Here is a 22,248-nt window from a genome sequence, read left to right as displayed (position 1 = left end):
TATATTAATGCATATTTTGTAAACATTTTACATTTCAACTGATAAACCTTCATTTAAGGTTAACATGATTCAGTTAAACCAGTCTACATTATTTTTGAATGGTTTAACTATTTGTACCTTCAGACTTTAAAGACTGGGTCATTTTCATTTGAGAAAACAATAGCAGCAACATTTGTCTGCTAATATACTAATGAATTAGAACTGAAATTTAATTGAATTATGTCAAAATTATGGACTCCCTTCATTATTTGACAGTGACAATGGAAATCAACATTTAAATGCCCTGTATAGTAATATATCTTCTTCTGTATTACATTTTACTGTACGTTTTATCAAATGTCACTGAAAAATATACATACAAAGTATGTTCATTTCAACATCGATCATGATGTCTTACCAAAGGAACTTTGTTTTAATATCTTTGTGCTTACTACTGAGGTATATGCAGATTTCATGGCAAGATATAAAAAGATCATGTTTTTCTAGGCACTCTACCTCTGTTTCACATTACTGGTCAATGACATACAAGTATTTGTCATTTAAATCTGAGAATTACAGCTTCCCCTCTACATCTATTTCCTTCTAATAAAGCCCTGATATTGTTTCATTTCTCAACTTGAAGGAATATTTAGGTATATCCGCTTTATCTAACCACCCTGATAGCATTCTTTATAAATTAAAAAAGAAGCATTACATTTCATTACAGCATTTTTGTTATACACGTTCACATGATGTAAGTGGGTTGGTCCCATATACACTGTAGAAAATACATAATACTGAGTCTAAGCAAGGGTGTTATAGAGAAATGCTCTGTACAGCACCTAATGTCACAGACATGTGTTTGTTCTGATAAGCGCTCTGTTGCATTCCAAGAGCTGAGTGATGGGTAAGCCGAGACACAGTGAAAGAGGAAATTATACATTAGAACTCTAAAGACCCAAGTGTAATATTATGAGGTGAAGCCTATACTGTATGTGAGAAGGTAAAAAGTCATTAATATAAGGCCGTTTACAATTCTACATACTGTAGTTAAATGTATCTCATGCCTAAAGAAGCAGTGTGAAAAGTCTGGCAGGGACGTTCAGCATAGCAAAGTGAAGCTGTGCAATATCATAACAGGCACAGCAGTGATCCTTCTAGGTAGCAATTTTTTTTTTCCCAGTAATACCGTAGCTGTGTGACTCCTCATATAAGCAGAAACGAACACAATGAGCAGTAAATGTTAAAGGAAATAAAAATGAAAGCAATGTACTCCCAGCAGGCTGATTTCAAATATACACTCTCAATCTGGGAAAAGTTACTGTCAAATCAAAACACTCAACATAATTATTTCAGGACTTTTTGACAGTACAAGACCCTTCTTGACTTTGCAATTTCTCTGATCTGTACACTTCTTTATCCTGCGAAAGGCAATATAGCAGAGAACCAAATTCCTTGCCAAGGCTGTGTATTTTCTTTTTAAAAAAATCCATTAAAGTGATTTACAGTGACTGATAGTGCAGAACAAAACATGCAAGCTTATTCTGTTTGGGGGGAAAAATAAAAAAAACAGGAATTGTTGATACTTGAACCACCAAGTGCTTCATCCATCATGTCTTCCTCTTTCATTGTGATTCTGTACACAGTTCCTGAGTAAAGAGGATGGTATGTGAAGAGTTTGTCCTTTTTTAAAATTGAGCATGCAATGAATTGAATTGTAGTCCTGCCAGTCAGTAACTGAAAGAAATCCATGCTTCAATGTCCATTCATGTCAACATTCACTCCCTGATCGGGGCAAACCACTGCTACAGAACATCAGGGAAGTCACTTAGAAGTGCAAAATACAACAAACCTCATGTCTCTCGATTTCTAGAACAACATTCTGATTCTTTGGTGGATTTAATTCACAACAAGAAATCTCAAGCAGTGCAATCGTTACTTAAAATACAGAAGAAGGGCTAAAAGCCTTAAGGGTAGGAATGGGAAAAAAGAGATCATACAAGACAAACAGAACAGGCCTGGACAGTGTGAAGTTTACAGGTTCAAGAAGAGATCATAAAAGCCCAATGCAATTTATTGTTTACTTACAACAGAAGTACATACATACTATACAGTAAAGGATTTTTTTCCTCATAAGAACAGTAACAGTAACCTTTGCACATGCAACTGTTACAGTTCAGGCTTCCTCTCGCAACAAGCCCTCTTGTTCAATTAATCATGGAAAGCGAAGATCTCACAATTGAAGATCATCCAATCAGACCCCTTACTCACTACCACAACTCCAACCCCTCAATATACGTAAAGCAAGGTTTACTCGTACTACTTCGCTCAGTATTGTTTCTACTATGAGCTAACCTCTTGCCTTGCATTTCTGGTTTACCTTCTGTGATTTCTAGGACCTTGGATCTAGTTTACTTTTGGACCTCGATTCTGGATTACGGCTTGGCTTCGGCACAATTGATACTACGGCTTGAGTCTCCTGGCTTTCGTCTTCTGACTTCTCCTCCGGATCTCGTTTTGTGGATTATACCTTTAATTACCTCTTGGACTATGGCTTTGAATTACAATCTGGCAAAAATACACTTCTGGCTTTTGTCTTCGACCTTGACCTTGGATTACGTCTACGATTTGACCTGGTGATTCTACGTCCGCATGGGATCCATAACTAATCAGTCCCTACATCGGACAACATAACAGCAACTTAAAGACACAGTCTTTTCCCATAAGAGTCAATGGAATTGCATGGGGTTATGAACCATGAATTAGATATGAATTCGAGTGTTTCACTTGTAGCTACCCAAACACAATACATTACTGTACAAGTACAAGCAATATTAACATTTTTAAACAATTGTGCTCTAACCCATCATTCACGTTCATCTTTACCTATCAACCAGTTAAATATAGCATCACTTAACCAAACATATCTTAACTCGACACTCAGTTATATCATCTTGACTTCAGAAGTAAACCAGATGTGCTCAGTTGGGAAGTGAAGGGGAACATATTATTAGACTTTCTATCAGGTTCATGTTGAATTCTTGTCAGTCAGCAAGAATTCTACAGTACATTGTTTTGCACCAATGTCCTTTGTCATAATAGTATGAATAATGGTATGTTCAAAACAAAACAAAAAAAATAGTGTGCAGCAATTATCAAAAGCACTTGATTTGGCAAAGTTTTTCACCAGGATGTGTTTCACCAGGAACCAGTGTTCTTCAAACTGATGCCTCATGCTAAACATTTTTAGGACCTCAGCAGAAGAGGAAGAGAACACGTTGCTGCACAAACCACCATCCCACTGTGCACCTGTAAAATTTCCCAATTAATTCTGGTATGTGCACCAAGATGCAGTTAAATACCATGTGAAACAATCAAATTAATCTTCACCTATTAAATATGCTTTCACTTAAATCCTGGCATGTTTGTTTTAAACCAAAATCTTTCCCTGGATGTTTAGAATTTTTATTGAAGTGAAAATGCCTTTGAAAACATGGTTGCCCTTGTGAATTATTTATTGAATTTATACTTAGCTACCGTTTGTTCATGTTAATTATTTGTGTGTAAATGCATTGCATCATAATTTAAAAACAATCTCACCTCCCTCTGCAAAGCTTATTTTCCTACAGGGACGCAATAATGTTAATCTTAAACAAGGACATTAATGGGACAATCAACTTTATTTAGAATCCTACTTTTTTTTAGCTAGGCAAGTTCGAAAAACCCTGTGCACACTATCCAATAGCTTTGATTTTGAGTCCCTTAATTGTTATAAAAATGTAATTATACTGTATGTGGCCAAAAACCATAAAACAGTTATATCACAATACACAAAGAAATCCATCAACTTTTAAATCAGAAAGGAAGTGGAAGAAACCATAGAAAACACAAAAGGAAGTTACGTAAAGAACAAAACCATAGGGGGAACCAAAAGATTAGGTAATTACCGTACGTATTTGTACCTACTGTAAATGCTAGGAGTATGAGAAATAAATTACAAGAGAGAGAAGTTATCACATTAGCAACAATCATGGAATCACAAAAACAAGGCTAACCCAAAATAATTGTCACGGACGTCGGAGAGGACAAACCATGGAAAGGCAGGAGAGCGAAAAGACCCTATGCTTAGCGGCAAGACTGGGGTTAGCCCGGGCTCAGCTGTTCAGGAAATGCCGTATAGAAACCTATTCCCTCAGGTAGCGGACGTGGGACGACCTGGTGCTAGGTGGGTCTAAGGACATCCGAACATCAATGCTGAGCCAAGGCAGACTGAAAGACCCGGAAATATATAGTCCCAGAGAGAGAGAAACACCGGAAGGACAGCAGAGAACCGGAAATGAGAGACAGGACAGAGAAGGAGCGCCCTCTGGCTGCAGAGGGTGTGACAATAATGGAGATGAATATGGATATAAGCTGTTTCACAGAGACAGGGAAGATAGAGGAGGAGGACGGTAGTGCTATACATCAAACAGAGTATTCAAGTTCAGAAACTAACACTTGACAAATCAAGAGTCTCTGAATCTATATGGGTCAGACTCCTAACTCTATTACCTCTGAAATTTTTTATGAGTATGCTATAGACCACCAATCGCACGGGTTGATAAGAACACACAACAACACTGTGTGATTAATCTTCCTTCAGGAAAGTATTTTTTATAGGAGTCTTCAACTTTCCATAGACATGGAAAAATCTATACAAATGTCAGCAGTAGAAACCAAAGGTAAGGTTAATGGCTGCTTTCTCTTAGAAGATTGTTGGAGGATCTAAAATAGGAAATGTTTTAGATGTATACACCAATTAATGTGACTTTTGTTATATATCAGGCTAAGGAAATAAATAACAGAACTGAAACAGAGGATCACCTATAGTATATGGAAACTGGATACTAGAAGATTGTCAACGTGGATTTACTGTAGTAAAGGTAGGTCCTGTTTAACCAACCTGGTCGAGTTCAATAATGGATGCACACAGAGTGTATGATATGGTGTATATAGACTTTCAGAAGGCTTTTCATAATTTCATAATTCTGAACTGGGTTTTGCCTGCCTGTTTAACATGCCCACCTTACAGTAGGTATTCAAAGAAATGTATGTGTTTGGATTGAGAATCAGTTAATTAACAGAGAATCATTTAGATTTGTTTTCTATTCAGATTGTTTTCATAGTTGTGGAAATACTTTAAATAAATATATGTAAATAAGTCTAAAATGTCCATAATGTAAATTGTTTAGATTAGCAGGCAGTACTAATTATTTCATACTGTAAATTCAGTACAAAATAATGCAATCTACAACTTGTTACATTGACAAAATGAATTCTCACCACTGAAAGCAACAATCAAAAAGTATTAGTAATGTAAATAGAGGAAGTGAGGGGGCAAGATTTTAGCAGCCTTTGATAAGCTGCAAGCTATTTACAGACATTTTAATTGGAATTATTTTTTTTCTGCGTGATAGGTCTGGAAACAAGACTTGCATGTTTATGCTGTATGACAGATCTTGCAATTAATAAAAGACAAATGAATCAATATAAATGAATTGCCTGCAATAACACACTGTTTCAAAAGGATATATACCAAGGCTAAAACTTGAATTTAAATAAAAAATGTACACTGACAAATTTTTAACATTTTTGTGGACATTTAAAGATAAACAGATTTGGTAAACAATCTTCATAAACATAACACCATGGATGATTCACTAATTGAAAGTCTTATATGGACTATGCTTGCAATTTAGTTTTTGGAACATAAAACCCTGTTTCTTCCAGGACATTAAACTAACATTCTGACGTGTGAGGTTTCAAAAACCGGTTTCCATCCCATTAAGTATCTGTAATGATAGCTACGGTATGTGTCATTGTTTAATTTTGCTTAATGCACCCAAGATGGTTTTCAATGTTAGTAATAATCTGAAGAAATGCTTTCATCCTGCAGACAGTTTACTAGACTGGTCTCTCTCTTGCACAGTTCTTGTATTTCAAAGGTAATCACAGAATAATCCTCACTGTGAAACTCACCGCCTTTCATGAGGAAACATAATTAAGTTTTAACAGAAAGAGAATCCAGATTACTTTTTAATGTCAGAATCAAAGAGATGAAGACTAACACAAATAACTCACAAGAGCTTCAAGAAGAATTAGTTAGTGTGAGATTTAGCCAGGGGTACTCCATTTATATACATAGGTAAAGTTCATATGCTGATATGTGGCTTGAACACTATAAATACCAAAATTGCCACGTGGTGATTTCTCCCAGTGAAAAGTATGTATAACTTGATGCTATGTATTTACTGTATAACTTAGACTTACAGACAGCTGTAAAATTAAATGTTATTTCAGCAGCGAAATGATTAACTTTCAACTTGATGAAGAGGAAGGGAAGGATGCTCCAGCCCTTCCTAGTTTACCTCAGATTTCCTGGACCTGCCTCCTGTTCCAGTCTCCCCTTTGAAAGCCAGACACTCCCATCATTCCAGGCTCAGCTATGGAACATGGATGCCAGGAAGCCTGCCTTCCAGCGAGTCTAGGAGGGGCTCGACGGCATTGGCTTAGAGCGCCTGGCCCCGTTACCCCTTTTTTATTCCCCCGACCCTTCCCCGGCTCCCGGTCCGGCTTTTAACTTCATCAGTCTTTGTCATGGGTGTTCCTTATGAACACCCTTTGGACTTGTTTGCCTGGACCACACCCCTGAGCACTGGCGCACCTTGGACACGCCCCCCCCGTTCTTCCAGCCCTGATCCTAGTCCTTTTTTCCCCGTGTGTGTCTCACTCCCCTCTGGATTTTGCCATCTGCAAAGGGTCCTGAAAAACGCTTTGTGACAGAAAAGAATGTTATTATATTTTATCAACTTTATTGAACTGTGATCATAATATAGTATGCTTTAAAGTATAATCTGAAACTATACAGGTTTGAGTCCAAATAAAAAGCATACGATTTAATGAAAGCAGACTTGATACTGCTAGAATGATACTAACCTTAAAAGATTTAGAATGGGATAGGATAGCTATTGACTGAAGAATGAATGGCAACCATTTAAACAGGTTGTGTTTGTAACAGAACAGATTTATCCCCAGAGCAAGTGAGTGAAAAGCTAAATAAGCAGTATCCCTAACGGTTCAACAAATTACCTAAAATACAAGGAAAAATTAAGAATATTGCAAAATGATAAAAAAACAGTACCCAGTTAAAGAAAAGGAGTACAATGAATTACAGGCCAACATAAAACGATTACAAAGGCAAAAGCAGATAATATTGCACATTAATTTAAGTAAAGTTTAAGTAAAACATTGACAAGAACAGTAAATGCCTAAATAATGAATCAGAAATAACCAATGTGCTAATGAATATTGTAATCAGGTGTTCATTGAAGAAAAAAGTCATTAACATGCCTATGGAAGTAGAAGGTCAAAGTTCTGCAATAAAACACATTAGCGTAGAACAGGCAATTTGTTATTGAAAGTACTCAAAATACATACTGTAAATCTCCACTGCCTGGCAGTATCTTTCCAAATGTATTCAAGGAAATGAGAGGTTTCAGTCAGAAGCTATTGATACAACCCTTCCAACAGTCACTCTCAAAACAGGTGTACTGTAGGACCCAAAGACTAGGGAATTGCCAGCGTAGTGCCTGTCCACAATAAGAGTGACAAAACTGATCCACATTATATAGACCATTTTGCCTGACTTCTGAATCATGTAAAGTCACAGAAAAAAACTTAGAACTGAATGACATGATTTATATTGACATTGGATGTTAGAAAATAGTCAACATGGATCTAGAAAAGGTAATACTTGTCCAACCAACCTGTTTAGAGTTCTTTGAACACGCTAACAAGACTAATGTATGTTATTTTTATTCAGAAGGCTTTTGATAATGTTAATGATAAAGGATTTGAGAATTACAGTGTACAGGGATGATACAATTAGTGGAGTACCACAGAGACTAGCACTAGGACCACTGCTCTTCTTAACTTCTATCAATCATCTAGATTCTGATATAGTTAGTAAATAGTCAAGTTTCCATATGATACTAAAACAGGAGGACCAGCAAATACTAAAGATACAGCTAAAATCCAAAACTGGGCAAGCATGTGGTAGATGATGTTAAATACAGAGATATTCTGGGGATTTGCATGCGGGTATAAAAACAAATAAACAGAAAATAGAAAACACAGAGATAGAAGAGGCTATTTATGACATACTGCATAGTTTACTGTAGACAATCTAGGCAAGTAAATAACAAATGTGAATAAAGCATTAGAACATACAGTATAGTCATAATTGTAGAATGTAACCTTTAATTTAAAAGGGATATTACATTTAAATCGTATATTGCACTAGTAAGGCCTTATTTAGAATATTGTGTATAATTTTGATCACTATGTTACAGAAAGGATATTGCTGCTCTGGAATTCGTCCAAAAGAGAGCAACCAGAGGCATTTTAAGGCTTAAAGGAATGTCCTACACTGACAGACTGAAGAACTGAATTTTAATAGCCGTGAGGGGACCTGATCCAAGTTTTCAAAATCCTCAAAGGCACTGATAAAGTCAACCCAGTGGAAGACTTCAGAATAAATAGTGACACCCAAACCGTAGCACACAGGTGGAAACTACACAGAACAGTATTTAAAACTGATAATAGTGTGCATTTTTGTTACATGGAGGGTTGTGGGAGTACAGAACAATCTACCCTGTTCATTTTGTTGAAACCAGCACCCTGGCTTCTTTTAAGAAAGGGCTGGATGAGATCCCTGGATCTATTACTTACTAACAACCAAAAGTTCTAGGAGGGCTGAGTGGCCTCCTCTACCCAAGGCAGTCTGCAGGTTAACACAGTGAATATCTGGTTTGAGCTCTAACCCATGTTCATGCAAAGCTTCCCACAGGAAGGCGGAGGTTCTCCTGCAGAGCTGTGAGGAGCCTGTGCACCCCCAGCTTAAAAAAATAAATATATATGGTAGAAATTATCCATGTAACAACTACCACTGCCCAATCCCTGAAGGCAAAGTGAACAAGGTAATGCAACAATACTGTAGAGTTCCCCTACCCAGCAATCCCTGAACCAGTTGGAAAGCTGTTGGCCCATACTGCAGTAACTGCCCACTGGTGGACTGCCAGCCTCAGTTTCTCTACTGGAAACACCACTGACAATATAACAGCAAAGGCAAGTCACCGATTCATGGACAAAGATAAGGCCAGCCATCGATTCATATACGGATATGTGGATGTTGTAGCCAAAATTTTCACCAGTACATGATAACATTGTCACATTCAGCTCTTAAGGTCACTAAAATAAGTTAGATTTACTTATTTACTATATGACTTTGCAATAATGCAAAGTCTGCAGTCTGGAAAGGAACAGGGATCTCTCAGAAACCTCTTCAAACAAAGTACATTTATAAACTACAGTACTATACTTACATTAAACAACATCCATTTTTTAATTATTTGAAACCATTGTGTTACTTTGTTTTTTGTGTTAAGCACTGTGTTAATTTGTTTTGTTTTTTTAAGGCTAAAAATGCAGTTAAATTCTCGATCTTTTTGTTACTGGTACCAGTTTATTTGTATACTGTATTTAAATTGACTGCAACTTTTAAATGCAACATTTAAATGCAACTTGATACTGCTGCAGATTTTTTTTACTGTTTATATACTCTGTCCTTTGTTTTCTTAAACATAACTTTCATAAGATCACCTTACACATTTGAAACAATTTCTAAGGATATTGTACTTAAAGAAAACCATGCATTCCAAGGAATAAAAATGTGTTTGGCAGAATGTGCAACACCTGGACTACAGCCTAGAAAAAAAACTGGTTGCACAGTAAAGAAAACCTTACATTTTAAAGGCCTCTCCTATTATAGCAAAGAAATCTGATGACAGAAGGTATCACACTATCGATTTTGTTTTCAGTAGATACATTACTAGTGGAAAAAGTACGAAACTTCTATGTATAGCTGGTGACAATGCATTTAACGGCTATGACGTGCTGTAAAAAAGATAACTACAGAAAATAAACACTGTTCATTTCATATATGCCCATTTTACTATACACCTGAAAACAGATGTAGCTATTCAACATAGCTGCAAAATGTAAAAATAACATTTAATAAATGTACTGCATGCAAAAAAGTACCACAAATACATTACAGAATAGGCCCTGTGACATTAAATCTACTGTATTAAGGCACCTGAATTATTAGAACATGATTTTATGTTGATGGTCACTAAAATAAGTAAATATTAGTTTGTTTTCACATGCCTATAGGCATGATTATCCATTGAACTGTGGCATTTTGGACCAAATTAAAGAAATGTCCTCATGCCAGATACAACCAGCAATGACAATTATGGACAGAAGGTGGTCTCTGTGCAAACTTGCCTCTCAGCAAATTAACCAGCATTGAACTGATTCAGCATCTGGTGTCTCACTGATACGGTGTTAAGCAAAATACCACAGTAGTTAAAAACAAGCAAAGAGCCCCACTCTACTTGTCACCTTCAGGTGTTTCGTCACCATGTAAAACTAGAAATCGTGCTTTCATTTTCAGCCAAGGCTAAACAAACTACCTGCAAACCTCATTTTCACCACATGAAAATGTCTTACTTTTGCTTACCATGTGCAGCTTAGGGTTCATTTAGGATTTGTAATACTGTCGGAAACAAAATGTGTTTCATGTTACCATTAAGCCTCTGCTTTCAGTTACTGCGGTGTGGATAATGTAGTGTACACCAAAATAAGAAATGCAGAAAAAAGGACATTTACACTGTGAGCCTCGTTCATATCAGCTCAAAAATAGAGCTTAAACAGAGTTTAAATGAAGAATGCCAGCAATTCCAGTAGATGCATCAACCAAATGAAAGACTAAATACTAAATAATTCTTAAATATGAACAAAGATAGGTGTAGAAAATAAGTCACAGATGCATGTAAATGCAACAAGTAAAAAAAAAAGGAAAAGGGAAATGCAAGAAAGATATTTGTTGTTAAAAGGATTTTTGCCATTAAGGCTTCATTCAATTCACTGACAGTATATTGAGAAATCTATTGTTCAATATTGTAAAATATTAAAACAATTTCTACCCAAGATGCTGCTTCTGTTCTCAACAGGCTGTTAGAGGTTCACTGAATTTCGCCCGCAACTATGAACAGAACACCTGACATAAAGGCATAAACTTCCATTATTAGATTGTTCCACAACAAGAAACTTGGAACAGGCTCCCATGAAAATAAAAAACATGATTTGTGCATTAAGACTTTCCAGACCGTAATGCAAGCCAGCTACAAAAACAAAGAAGTACTCAGCTGAAAATGTCTACAACCTACATGATGTAATATTGCAATAACAGTAAAGTCCTATAATGTATACTGTCTCAAACAAACTATACTTGCTAATATTTGTATAGACATATATCGTATTTATATACATGTGCAACTTGAAATGATTATTCACATGACACTTTCACTATGGTGATCAGAGTACCATATGTTGGTTCCTTTCAATTCTATTTCCTTTCCAGTTTAGGCCAGGGTTTTGTTAAGCCTGTTACAAATTACTCTTCATGGTTAACATTATACAGATGCAACCATTTAGAATAATGTCAAGAATTCTAGACAGTTACAGTTAGAATTGTAAACTCCCTCCAGCGGAAAGCGTACTGTGGTACTGTATACTACACTTCAGAATTCAGCCCTTCGCTGCTCAAAGACGATAGATAAGTGGCATTTGTGACGTGGTAGATGCTAAAGTCTAATATTTATTGAAATATAACATAATTTATGTTATATAAACATATAAAATACATAGTCTAGGTTCCATTTTAACATTTCTGTTAGGAGTAGTTTTTGTAGTTTTGTAGTTTTTGTGTCCCAATCAGCCTTCTGTTCCTTCTCTGTTTGATTAACTTCATACTTGCCTGTCCACAAAAGTTTTTCCACAAATGTTTTTTTGCATATTTTAGAATTCAATGATTTTAATAAACGTTAAATAACTTATTACTGGTGCTACCTATCTGATGCCAACTGTTACCCTCATGTTAGCTTCGTTACTTATAAATGTATTTGTCTAAAATAATTAGTATTTTAATTATATCTGTTTTGTTTTTTGTAGTACACCAAACATGCTCAAATTGATGAAAATTTTCATTTAAATGTGACTGAAATGACACAATACGTTTTGTGGCACTTCTTTTTTTCTACTGTTATTTAATAGAAGTTTAATCTAAATTCCTTCTTTGAAAAAAACATAAACAAAATAAAAATGGGTTAATGGGTTAAAGAAGTGCTGTACATCAATTGTTTTTTTTTTGATCCAAACACACTTCTCAGGTATGTGTTGTGCATTATGTCTGTAACAGAGCTGACAACAAATACTGGTTTTGTTCATGATACAGTAGCAGCAAATAATAACTTTGTTTTCCCATTAAGCTGCACCAAGTACTTATATATATATAAGAAGTTTTCATGAGACAAAAAGCTTTTTGAAAAAAAATATTTTCTTCTATTTTTAACTGTTCACATCTTATAAAATATACTGCAATTGAAGAATCACCAACCAGTTTGAGGAGAGAACATCTGCTTTCATTTCCCTGGCCTTGCTCTAAGCTTTGCCAGCAGTTGGCAAAAATCTGCTTGGCATTAAATTGTATGAGAAGTGTCTTGATCATGAAACTGACCCAGAAACCAGTTATTCTAATTACCTATTGTTGGGCCATTTGTTTGTGCCATTAGACAACAGGGATAAACATTGTGAGGGTTTATATAAAAGGCTGGCCAACTAGTTTTCTTCAGAAACATCTTTCAAAAAGACTAAACTATTTTAACACTTTTCAGAAGTGTTATAAAATACTGTACTTCCTTACTTCTTTGGTTTGGCAACATCAGTATTGTTAAATTTAATTAGGTTGGAACAATTAATAAAGCTAAGCAGCATAATCATTGAAGGAAATCAAATAAATCTACTACAAGCAGAGGGTTCTAGAGAAGCCTAAGAGTATTATGGAGGGTGTAACACATTCCCTCCACCGCAAATCATCTGGAGGTGCCTGTGTCAGGACTGCACAGAACTTTTCAAACGTTCACTGAATGATCTGTGATTTTTTGCAATGCAATTCTGATTCAGGCCATTAATCTGTAAACTGTAGACATAGGTAACCTTTCTGAAATTAAAAAATAAATGAAATAAAGTAAATCAGTTCTATTTGAAGATCGTAACAATTTAGAAGGATTGACAAACACCCTAGGAAAAAAAGAATGAAGTGCAAAACGATTTTGATCAAATTCACATCGGGGCAAACAGCTGGAAGGTAAATTTTATGTAGATAAGAGCAGGGTTTTGCATGCAGGTAGTAAAAATGTGAGATATAAATACAAAATTGGAAGCACAGAGGAAAAAAGAAGTGAAATTGCTGTGGAACACTTACTTAAATTCATGGGCAAGGGGTCAAAACTCTAATAGAGAATACAGGAAAGGAATGACAAGGAGGGTACTTTGGTGGATGATTATTTTATTTTCCTGGACAGACAAAGGACCTTTTCCTTTGTACTCCAGGACAAAACTATTATATTTCAATAAAAGAAACCTAAAAATAAAACAGTGAAATTTTGGGGCAGTGATTTTAAATGCTGGGCCAAAGCCCTAGAAAGTCTATAATATTCAGTGAACAATGTGTTGATTGTTTTCTTCTAGAAATTTTGTTATTGTTTTTAAGTAACAATGTACTTAAAAACATTTATCATTTTGTTAAAATTTATCATTTTATCATTTTGTTATTGTTTTTAAGTAACAATGTAATGTATAAAAATAAACTACTGTAGTTTTAGAAAATACTAGTCTGTTCAGTTACTGTCATTCCACAGTTCCCGATTTTACTCACAAGATATTCTAATTAAGTAGCAGAAACTACACTTTCACCGTAACACCACAATGACTACGAAACAATGTTTGTCATTTATAAATATGCTGTTTTTTGGTGTGTTTTCAGTTTTTTTGTTTAATTTTGTTGTTAATTGTTTTTTGTTTGTTTCATTTTAGAAACACTTCTGTTGTTTTTACTTCCTCAGCAAGCAATTATAACATCAGTAATCATAATCCCTTTTTGCTTATCCTGTATCATGTTTTATGTTTCTTTGTAATGTAATGGAAACATCCTTGCAAATAAACCCATTACTAAGCAATGCTTGTAGTTTTTAACTTATATCTTAGCTCTAAATACTTAACTCAGAAACTATATTTTCCACACATTCAGTCACCCAATCATAGTGACGCACCACTGCAATAATGTGTAATGTACAGTATGTGGGAAGAAAATTTTTCATTGAAAATCATTAAAATATACTAATACTGTACAGCCAACAGCATTACTGATACAGCACAAATGTATGACATACAATATTAGGCAATAAAGACTAGAACTGCTATTACTTTTGCCATTGTAAAAGTGGTTTATTTTGCCACTGAAGTATTGATAATATACAATAAATACAACATAAAACAAAATTAGCAATACTGTTAAAACTCTTACATTGTGATAAACCAAGTTTGGAATTGTCAGTATGACGCTGAAAAGGGGTTTATGTAAGATGTTTTTCCACCAAATCTTTGTCACTAGTATATGACCAACACATAGAAGCATTACCTATTTGTCTGTTGACCACATGCAGCTACAGTGAACTCTTAAGGCAATAATTCCAATATGTCTTCACCTGTGGCACACTTTGTAATAATTATTATACCTCGCTACACCCCACTCTCTCAGAAGCCAAAAATGAATAAAAAATCATTTTAACTGCTGCATTCATGATGTGGTCAAGAAAAGCCAACATTCTGAGTAAGTGATCCATATTTTAATGATGACATTTTGGATGTTTTTGAGGGGTATTTGTGTGTTTTATATGTTTAAAATATTTTATTCCATTTTAAATGTTTTTTTTTTAATTCACACTTGACCTCTATTGACAGCACACCAATGTGCAGCAGCATCGAGATTGGGAAGATAAAGTCTTCATTGTGACACCTGGCTGCATTACGGAGTAGTGCAGTCCTGCGTTTGACAATTGGGGAAAAATAAGAACGAGGTGCCACACATCCCTATTGTACAGCTACAGGCACGCATTCTAATGGCTGCATCTGTACAACAATATCACTAACATATTAATAAAAGAATATAATAATCTATTTACTGTATGACATATGTTGTACTTGTTTCAAACTGGAACTGTTATATTGAAGAAGCTAAACCTTTTCGATTTATATAGTCAAATAAAAGCCTGACATTAAATATTGCAACTTTCTATAAGCATCAAAATAATTTTAAATACAATACTTCAACTAAAGGTTTTCTAAAAAAATTTAATTAAAAGTACAATTCTTGCAGGACAGTGCTAAAATGCATTTTTTAAGTGAAATACTTTTGTTCATAAATAGGAGCACATTCACATAAGGAGTCATTTAGCAATGTTCAGGAGAGATACAGTAAGCAACCAAGTTGTCTTTCCCCTCCGCTACTCTGACTTATAATTCTCCATGATGTCACACCTTCGTCCCAGAGATTTAAGCCAAAGTTTTCTATGCCTCACGTCTCTTTAAAAAAAGACTTGTGAAATTATCATTCTTTATGGATCCTGACATCTTTTATAGGTGGCATACACAGAGAAATAAGGAAAGAAGATAAGGGCAGTGAACTTCTCCAACAACAGATGAATTCTAGAGGAAACTGCAATGTTGGAACACTCAAGTGCTCTATAACCATTGTCAAGCAAAGTTCCTGTTTAGAAATATAGAAAGAAATAAAGCTCTTAATCCTTCCTCAAGTGTGAAAACCTGAAAAAAGGTTTAACAGCTGAAACATTGTTTTATCTTCCTCCACTTCAGCATTAGGTCAGAATTAACCTTTACTTAAACAGTAATACATACAGTACAAATACAGTATTCATAAAGTCCAGTAGATATAATTAAGATCATAAGCTACCACAGGCAGTAACTCAATCAAATTATTTTCAATTATTAATTTACTGTATGTGTCTGCCAATTTTATCCAATAGAAGTAATCTGAGTACAAGACCCACACTGCCGCCAAACAATTAACATTAATAAACACACTCACTACATACACATCAAAAAGAGAATTTATAAACAAGATGTAACAATATACAGATAGAAAAACAAGGATCATGATAATCAAAAAATAAATGCACCAATAAAATTTCCCAAATGTGGTGAAACTCACCAGTGAATATAACATACTTATGTATACTGTATTATGTTGTCATGGAATGGTTTCTCACATTTTAATAAAACAATATAATATAAGGTTACTTTAAACAATCCTGGTAATTAAAGAGAGAATGCAGTTATCAAGGACTCTTACCCATGTTAGACTGACATGAGACACACAATAGAGTATATGCAGATTCCACTTCTTGATGCTTTAAAAAAATGCAATGTATTAACTGATTGAAGACTGATGGGTTTCTACATAAAACAAAAACACTGTCTCTCTTTAATAACCGAGCAGTAAGACAATGGTAAGTTTGGTTTTCACAAGTATAATTCTCATGTACCAACTTATTTAAAACCAAAGTACAAATTTTACAAAACTTGGAATAAGAACATCAAACATGTGACTTACTGTAACTCTTAACTAAATTTAACACTACACTCTTATGAAAACAGCAAAAATGAGATTTCAAAGAAAAAAGCTAAATGAATTCCTGTTTTGTTTTTGCAATGGCTCAAAAAGCTTATGTTATTCAGCATCAGATTTTCCGAGCTAATTTTATACAGAATGGTTTAAACTCAAAACTTGGTTGTTTAGACAGATTTCTGTAAATAGAGCTCTATGGAATTAAAATGATGTCATTGTATGCAATGTTTAGTGTATGTGCTAAAGAGAGTTTTAAGAAAGGATATTGACATGCACGCACAAAAAGCATAAGAGGACATGTCTATCTGGCTCTGCAATTTTCTCATTCAATTCAAGAAACTGCGGATTTTATCAATCTAAACATGACAAACATTACATTTTGAAAATCATTTCAGCAAATTTGTGAAAAAGATTCTACCACTCTCATAATCAAACATTTTAAAGAATAATACAGTACTGCTTTGCTACGGATGTACCTATATTGTATGTGGAAATTTATATTCCAAGTCTTCAATGTTCAATTTAATAAAAATCTGTGAGTGGTACATTACAGATATAGCCCTGTAACAGATAACCCCAATAAACATGAAGCTGTTCTGATACATCATAGGAAAGCAGTAGTGAAGAATTCCAGACATCACTGAAGAGCTTTACAATCTCTTAACCTTAAAAAGAGTTTTAAGAGGGATGTTTGCTTTTTTTCAGATGAAGTGCAAACTATTTTAATTCACTTTGAAACACTTTGTATTGAACTTCAGCCAAAGCCTGGTCCACAGTAACCCACTTGTATAATGTACAGTATACAGGACTTTCATTTTTCAGAAACTTTTTGAAAATGCATTAGACAATTGGTTTTGGGATCAAAAACTCAAAATCATACTCTTTACTTGTCAAAGATGTCACAGGACATCTGTTTTTATTGGGTGTTAACATGGAAAATTAAATACGTCAATGTTCTGATGAATTGCAAAATGTTCTCATAATCCAGTGAAACATGTACCTACTGTATACGGAAGGAAGTAACGTGGAGCATAAGGTTGCCCAACCAGTCTCTGTCTCACCTACCAGCACTTGCATGGACCAACCGAGAGTCCAAACCACAGAGCCAGAACACCAGTACACTGACAGGGGGTCTGAACAATCTTTGGAACCAGCTGAGTGACTGCAGTGCAACAGGTACAGTATGTGCAGTACTGTACATCAGCACCAGCACTGTTCCCAGGACCGATCCCTGAGGTACCACCCTCCAGCTACCACCCCCCACCTTGGTCAGAGCTATACTGTGTACTTCCATGTGTTATTGTTATTCGTTGAGATTAAGATCCAAAGCAAGCAAACACTGTCAGCCAAACAACCAGACGTATTTCTAAAGCAGGCTCTAACAATTGTGTGACCAGTTGTGTCACGTACTGCAATTAAATCTAACACTACAAGAACTGTTAGTGGTCCAAGGGCAATTGCCATTTAAATATCACTAACCTTCCTAAATTGTTCTTACACAATGGACTCAGAAAAAAAAGGGGCAAAAAGAAAGTATCCCTAGCAACAGATAAACAGACTACGGTATAACCTATTTTAAGGTTTATTCTAAATAATCTCAAATAACTGGTTTAGATAAACGCCTTTTTGGATTAAAACAAAATTAAAAGTTGAGAGATTTAAGTGCAGCTGTGTCAACCGAACTTAAATTTTCTGTGGATCACCATTATTTAACCTTGCCTTGTCTCTCAAAATTGGATCATTTGGTTTGGAATTACCCACCGGAACCTAGAGAGGAATGACTCAAAACTGTGTTAAATAAAGATGTATTAATCTTGTGCCTATTGCCATTGTAAACGGACAGACTGTATGACTCAAAAAAATGTTAAAGTAGATCGTTATTTCTCGTTAGTTTACAAAACAATTCTGTGCAAATGCCTGCCAAGGTAGAAAAACATCGAAAAACCCTGCCCGGCATATCCAAATCGCTGCTTCTCTTTGAATTACCTTGTTAGGCTGGCGTGGTAATAAAAATCACGCGTCACCTACCCGTTTACAGATCCGAATATCAATATATGAAACAGGTTTTGCAAGTGACGTAGGAGAATAAAACTACCCCTGAGAATTAATGCGATAACTGATCGTTATGTTTTAATTCAATCGTTGACATTAATACATCGCCCACCGATTATTTATCTAAAACGCCTTGTATACAAATACTGTATGTCAATCGTAGAGAATAAAATTACCGGTTTACTTACAATATGTACTGTAAAACATTGCCTTAAATACAGAGGAGAACACTGTGCAAACAGGTTTCAATAATAAAGTAATAACCTCTCGATGGCTGTCCTGTAGCAATACCTCACAATAAATACAGTAGCAAGACAGCGAACACGGATAAATAGACTTAACTTTTATGTTGGATCACAACTCCGAGTATTATCAACGCAAATAGTCTGAAAATAGCAGACTCATTATCAGATTACCAGCAGCATACTTCTAGTGCTGTTTGGCAACGAGGTTAATTAATGTAATTTCACGTTGTGACCCTTTCATTCTTTAAATCGGTCACACGTGGCTTGATAGACATAAAAAGGAAAATAAATCTGATCATTTTATGATCATCATCATACATCGCATTATGTATCACATTATATCACCACGTACTGTACTGTTAGAAAAATGTATGTTCATCCATTCAAACTAAATTCCACTGATTATTGCCAAGTCCAACTGTAGGGTTTACTTCCTGCAAACGGAGATACTGTTCTGCCGGCAGCAAGTGCTTTAACCAGACTGTACACTTGCTACCTCTTCCATATGCATATCGCGGAGTTACTTTTGTTCAAATCAAATCTGCAGCTCTTTGGAGCATACGTGGAAAAAAACTCTCAATAATCTACAAAAAAAGGTACGATAAAAACTCTCAACGACTGCATCAGCAGCAGCAGCAGCAGACTTATCAAGACCTGACCAGAATCTGTAACACCCCGTATAAATCATCTACCGGCACGTACATGAATAATACTAATCATCATTATCATCCTGGGGAAAAAACAAAAACAAAAACAAAACAAGCGTACGGTAAGTGGTTTACAGGACTCAACCCCCGGGTTACGCAGTCAGTACTAAGTCAGCGCACTAAGTTTTCAACAGATCTCGCATAATCCCCTGCCTTGCAGATGAAGCGCTCTTACCTTGATCTGCTCCCACTGTTGCCTGCACCTTAGCAATTGTAAATAATCCCGATATGGTTAAAAAGGCTAAAACAAACTCAGACATCGTTGCGGAAAGAAGACTCCGACTGCTTCACTGCACTCTCTCAAGTCGGAGCCAGCCTTGAGTCTAGCAGCGCAATTTAGAAATGTCAATTGAAATTCGTCTGTTAAATGAGCCAGGCTTCCTCCTCTCCCTGCTTTCAGCAGGATTTGTAGGTGTATATATGTGTGCAAGAGAGAGACTGTGTGAGGGAGAGACGGGGGGGGTGGAGAGAGAACAGAGACCGTGTGTCTTGACTTTTCAATGCTGAGTACGTGTGATCTTACATCACAGAACAGGGGCAAGCGAAAGATGCCAGAGGATGAGAATCTACTGATTAATCACTGGGATCTGCTCAGCTCCACCGATGTCCTCATAAATCGCATCCTTTACCTCACTAAGAAGCATTTGACACAACGCGAGCATATCGGTACCTACTGAAAGCAATGCGGATTCACAACTACTGTATTTCCCCTCGATTTAAAAACGAGCTCGGGGTATGAAGTCTACACTTTTTGTAAATACGGTGGGAGTAGGAGACGCGCAGACGTTAGTGGTCTGTTATTTGTTTGTTTTGTTTTTAATTAACAATAATAAATTAGATCGACATTTGAGGTTACTAATCATTTTACTCTGCTTTTGCCTCAATGCACTGCATTGCAATTCCTCTTTGTATTGTTTATAGTATGTTCTAGTAACCACGCAATGTATAATAATAATAATAATAATAATAATAATAATAATAATAATAATAATAATAATACAAAAACCACAAGAACTCTGTTACAGGATGATCTAACAGTTAAACTCTAAGAACCCTCAAGGTGAAAATACTTAAGATAAAAAAGTAAGAAAAGTATGTTTGCTTATTTGTTTGTTTGTTTGTTTGTTTTTTACTAGTGGTTTCAAGACTGTCTTATTCCTAAATTAAATGAAACGCCGCCTTTTAAAAAAACATGTCTTAACTCACTGACTCTCAGAAAGTCTTGAGAAAAAGTGCTGCCTTTCCTGGTCTATACAGTGATAGCTTAATAAAAGCCAGTTCCAATTTCAATCAGGACTGACATGACATGTGGAGCTTCAAATAATGAGTATTGTGTGAAAAATCAGGGACTGATTCTGTTCAGATCTGTTAAGGGCCAGGCAATAAATATGTGATTGGCTGCTCTTTCAGAAACAAATTAAATTATCTCATATCCAATACTCCAAGGTGGCAAGTGAATTAGGTCAACATTTAAATATTATGGGATAACCTTAAATAAAACTGCCATACAACATGGAGAAACCATAACCAATGGGTTCTCTATTCTGAAAGAGAGCACTCTTCTCACTCCAGTACATTTTCAGCAGGATGAGCACTGTGAATGATTTCCAAGAGCTGTCCTTAGGCGATATAACCTTTAGGGTATACATTTGAACTCAGATTGATGGCAAGCAAATCAGAACATTATTAAATAATTTGGAAAGTCTTTGACCATGAAATTGTGGAGTGTTGCAGCCTGTAAAACTTAAATTAAAACAAAAACATATCAAACACAGTAATGGTGCTACTGGCATGGACTTTGAAACCTCAATGGGATTGGGAGGAATAGCCCTTACTGCTGAAATAAACTGAGAAGAAAAGCAATCATTTTAAGCATAGACTAAGGATTGTGTTTTATACCACTCAACAAATTGCTTTTAAATTGATCATTTACCCAAATGTTTTGTTGGCAAATTCTTATTATATGAAAGTACATATAAACAGAAATGAAATGTAACTTGGTGTCATTTGTTAATCTATTGCATAAAACATGCATAGGTCCTGGGATTACTTTTGTCCATCTCACTCTTATAATTATACTTATCCACTGTGTCTAAAGACATCATGATTTTCAAGCTAGCATATTACAAAAGCTTTAAACATTCAGAAAGTACTAGCCTTCACCTTTGACTGCCTGATTTAAAATGCCTCTTACAACATGCAGTATGCAACATTTCTTAGCTTCTTGAGGTGGGCTGCAATGCAGAACCAATGCATAATTTTCATTAATTAAAAAAGGTTTGAATACCAAAGATGTCCAGATCTTCTATTAGAGACAGCCCTACTATAGGCTCACTTGAAGGGATCCTTGTCCTTTGTGCTTTGCCCTGGCCATTGTTCAGAAGAACAGATGGGACATGACAACAGGGTTATTAGTATCCTACATCTTCTGAAAGCACAAATCAGATACACATGACAGCATTGTGAAAACCACTGTAACCTTTATTCTGTACTTCATGAATCTAGGAATTGAAAAGAATTTCCAGGAAAGAAGGAAGCCATGTGAATATTTAGACAGGTCCAGGGTTAATCACAAACATTAAAACATCTTGCTTTTCATTTTGTAAATGTGTTATTT

General features: G+C 35.5%; 1 protein-coding gene across 4 annotated transcripts in view; it reads right to left on the bottom strand.

Moving 5' to 3' along the window:
* LOC148649503 (low-density lipoprotein receptor-related protein 1B-like) overlaps nucleotides 1-20,060 on the bottom strand; it is a 469,917-nt gene extending 449,857 nt beyond the window's left edge. For 2 of the 4 annotated variants that reach the window (XM_088606294.1, XM_088606295.1), the window contains exon 1: nucleotides 19,807-20,058. In XM_088606294.1, the coding sequence (XP_088462420.1) occupies nucleotides 19,807-19,891 (85 nt within the window). In that variant the 5' untranslated portion in view covers nucleotides 19,892-20,058. Of the gene's footprint in view, nucleotides 1-19,806 lie in introns of all 4 variants that reach the window. The other 2 variants (XM_088606296.1, XM_088606292.1) reach the window with 2 other exon arrangements.
* Between the last annotated feature and the right edge of the window lie 2,188 nt (nucleotides 20,061-22,248).

Source organism: Lepisosteus platostomus, chromosome 14, assembly GCF_059453375.1.
Source record: "Lepisosteus platostomus isolate fLepPlt1 chromosome 14, fLepPlt1.hap1, whole genome shotgun sequence".
Classification (NCBI taxonomy): Eukaryota; Metazoa; Chordata; class Actinopteri; order Semionotiformes; family Lepisosteidae; genus Lepisosteus; species Lepisosteus platostomus.
This window is presented reverse-complemented; position numbering and strand designations above follow the sequence as displayed.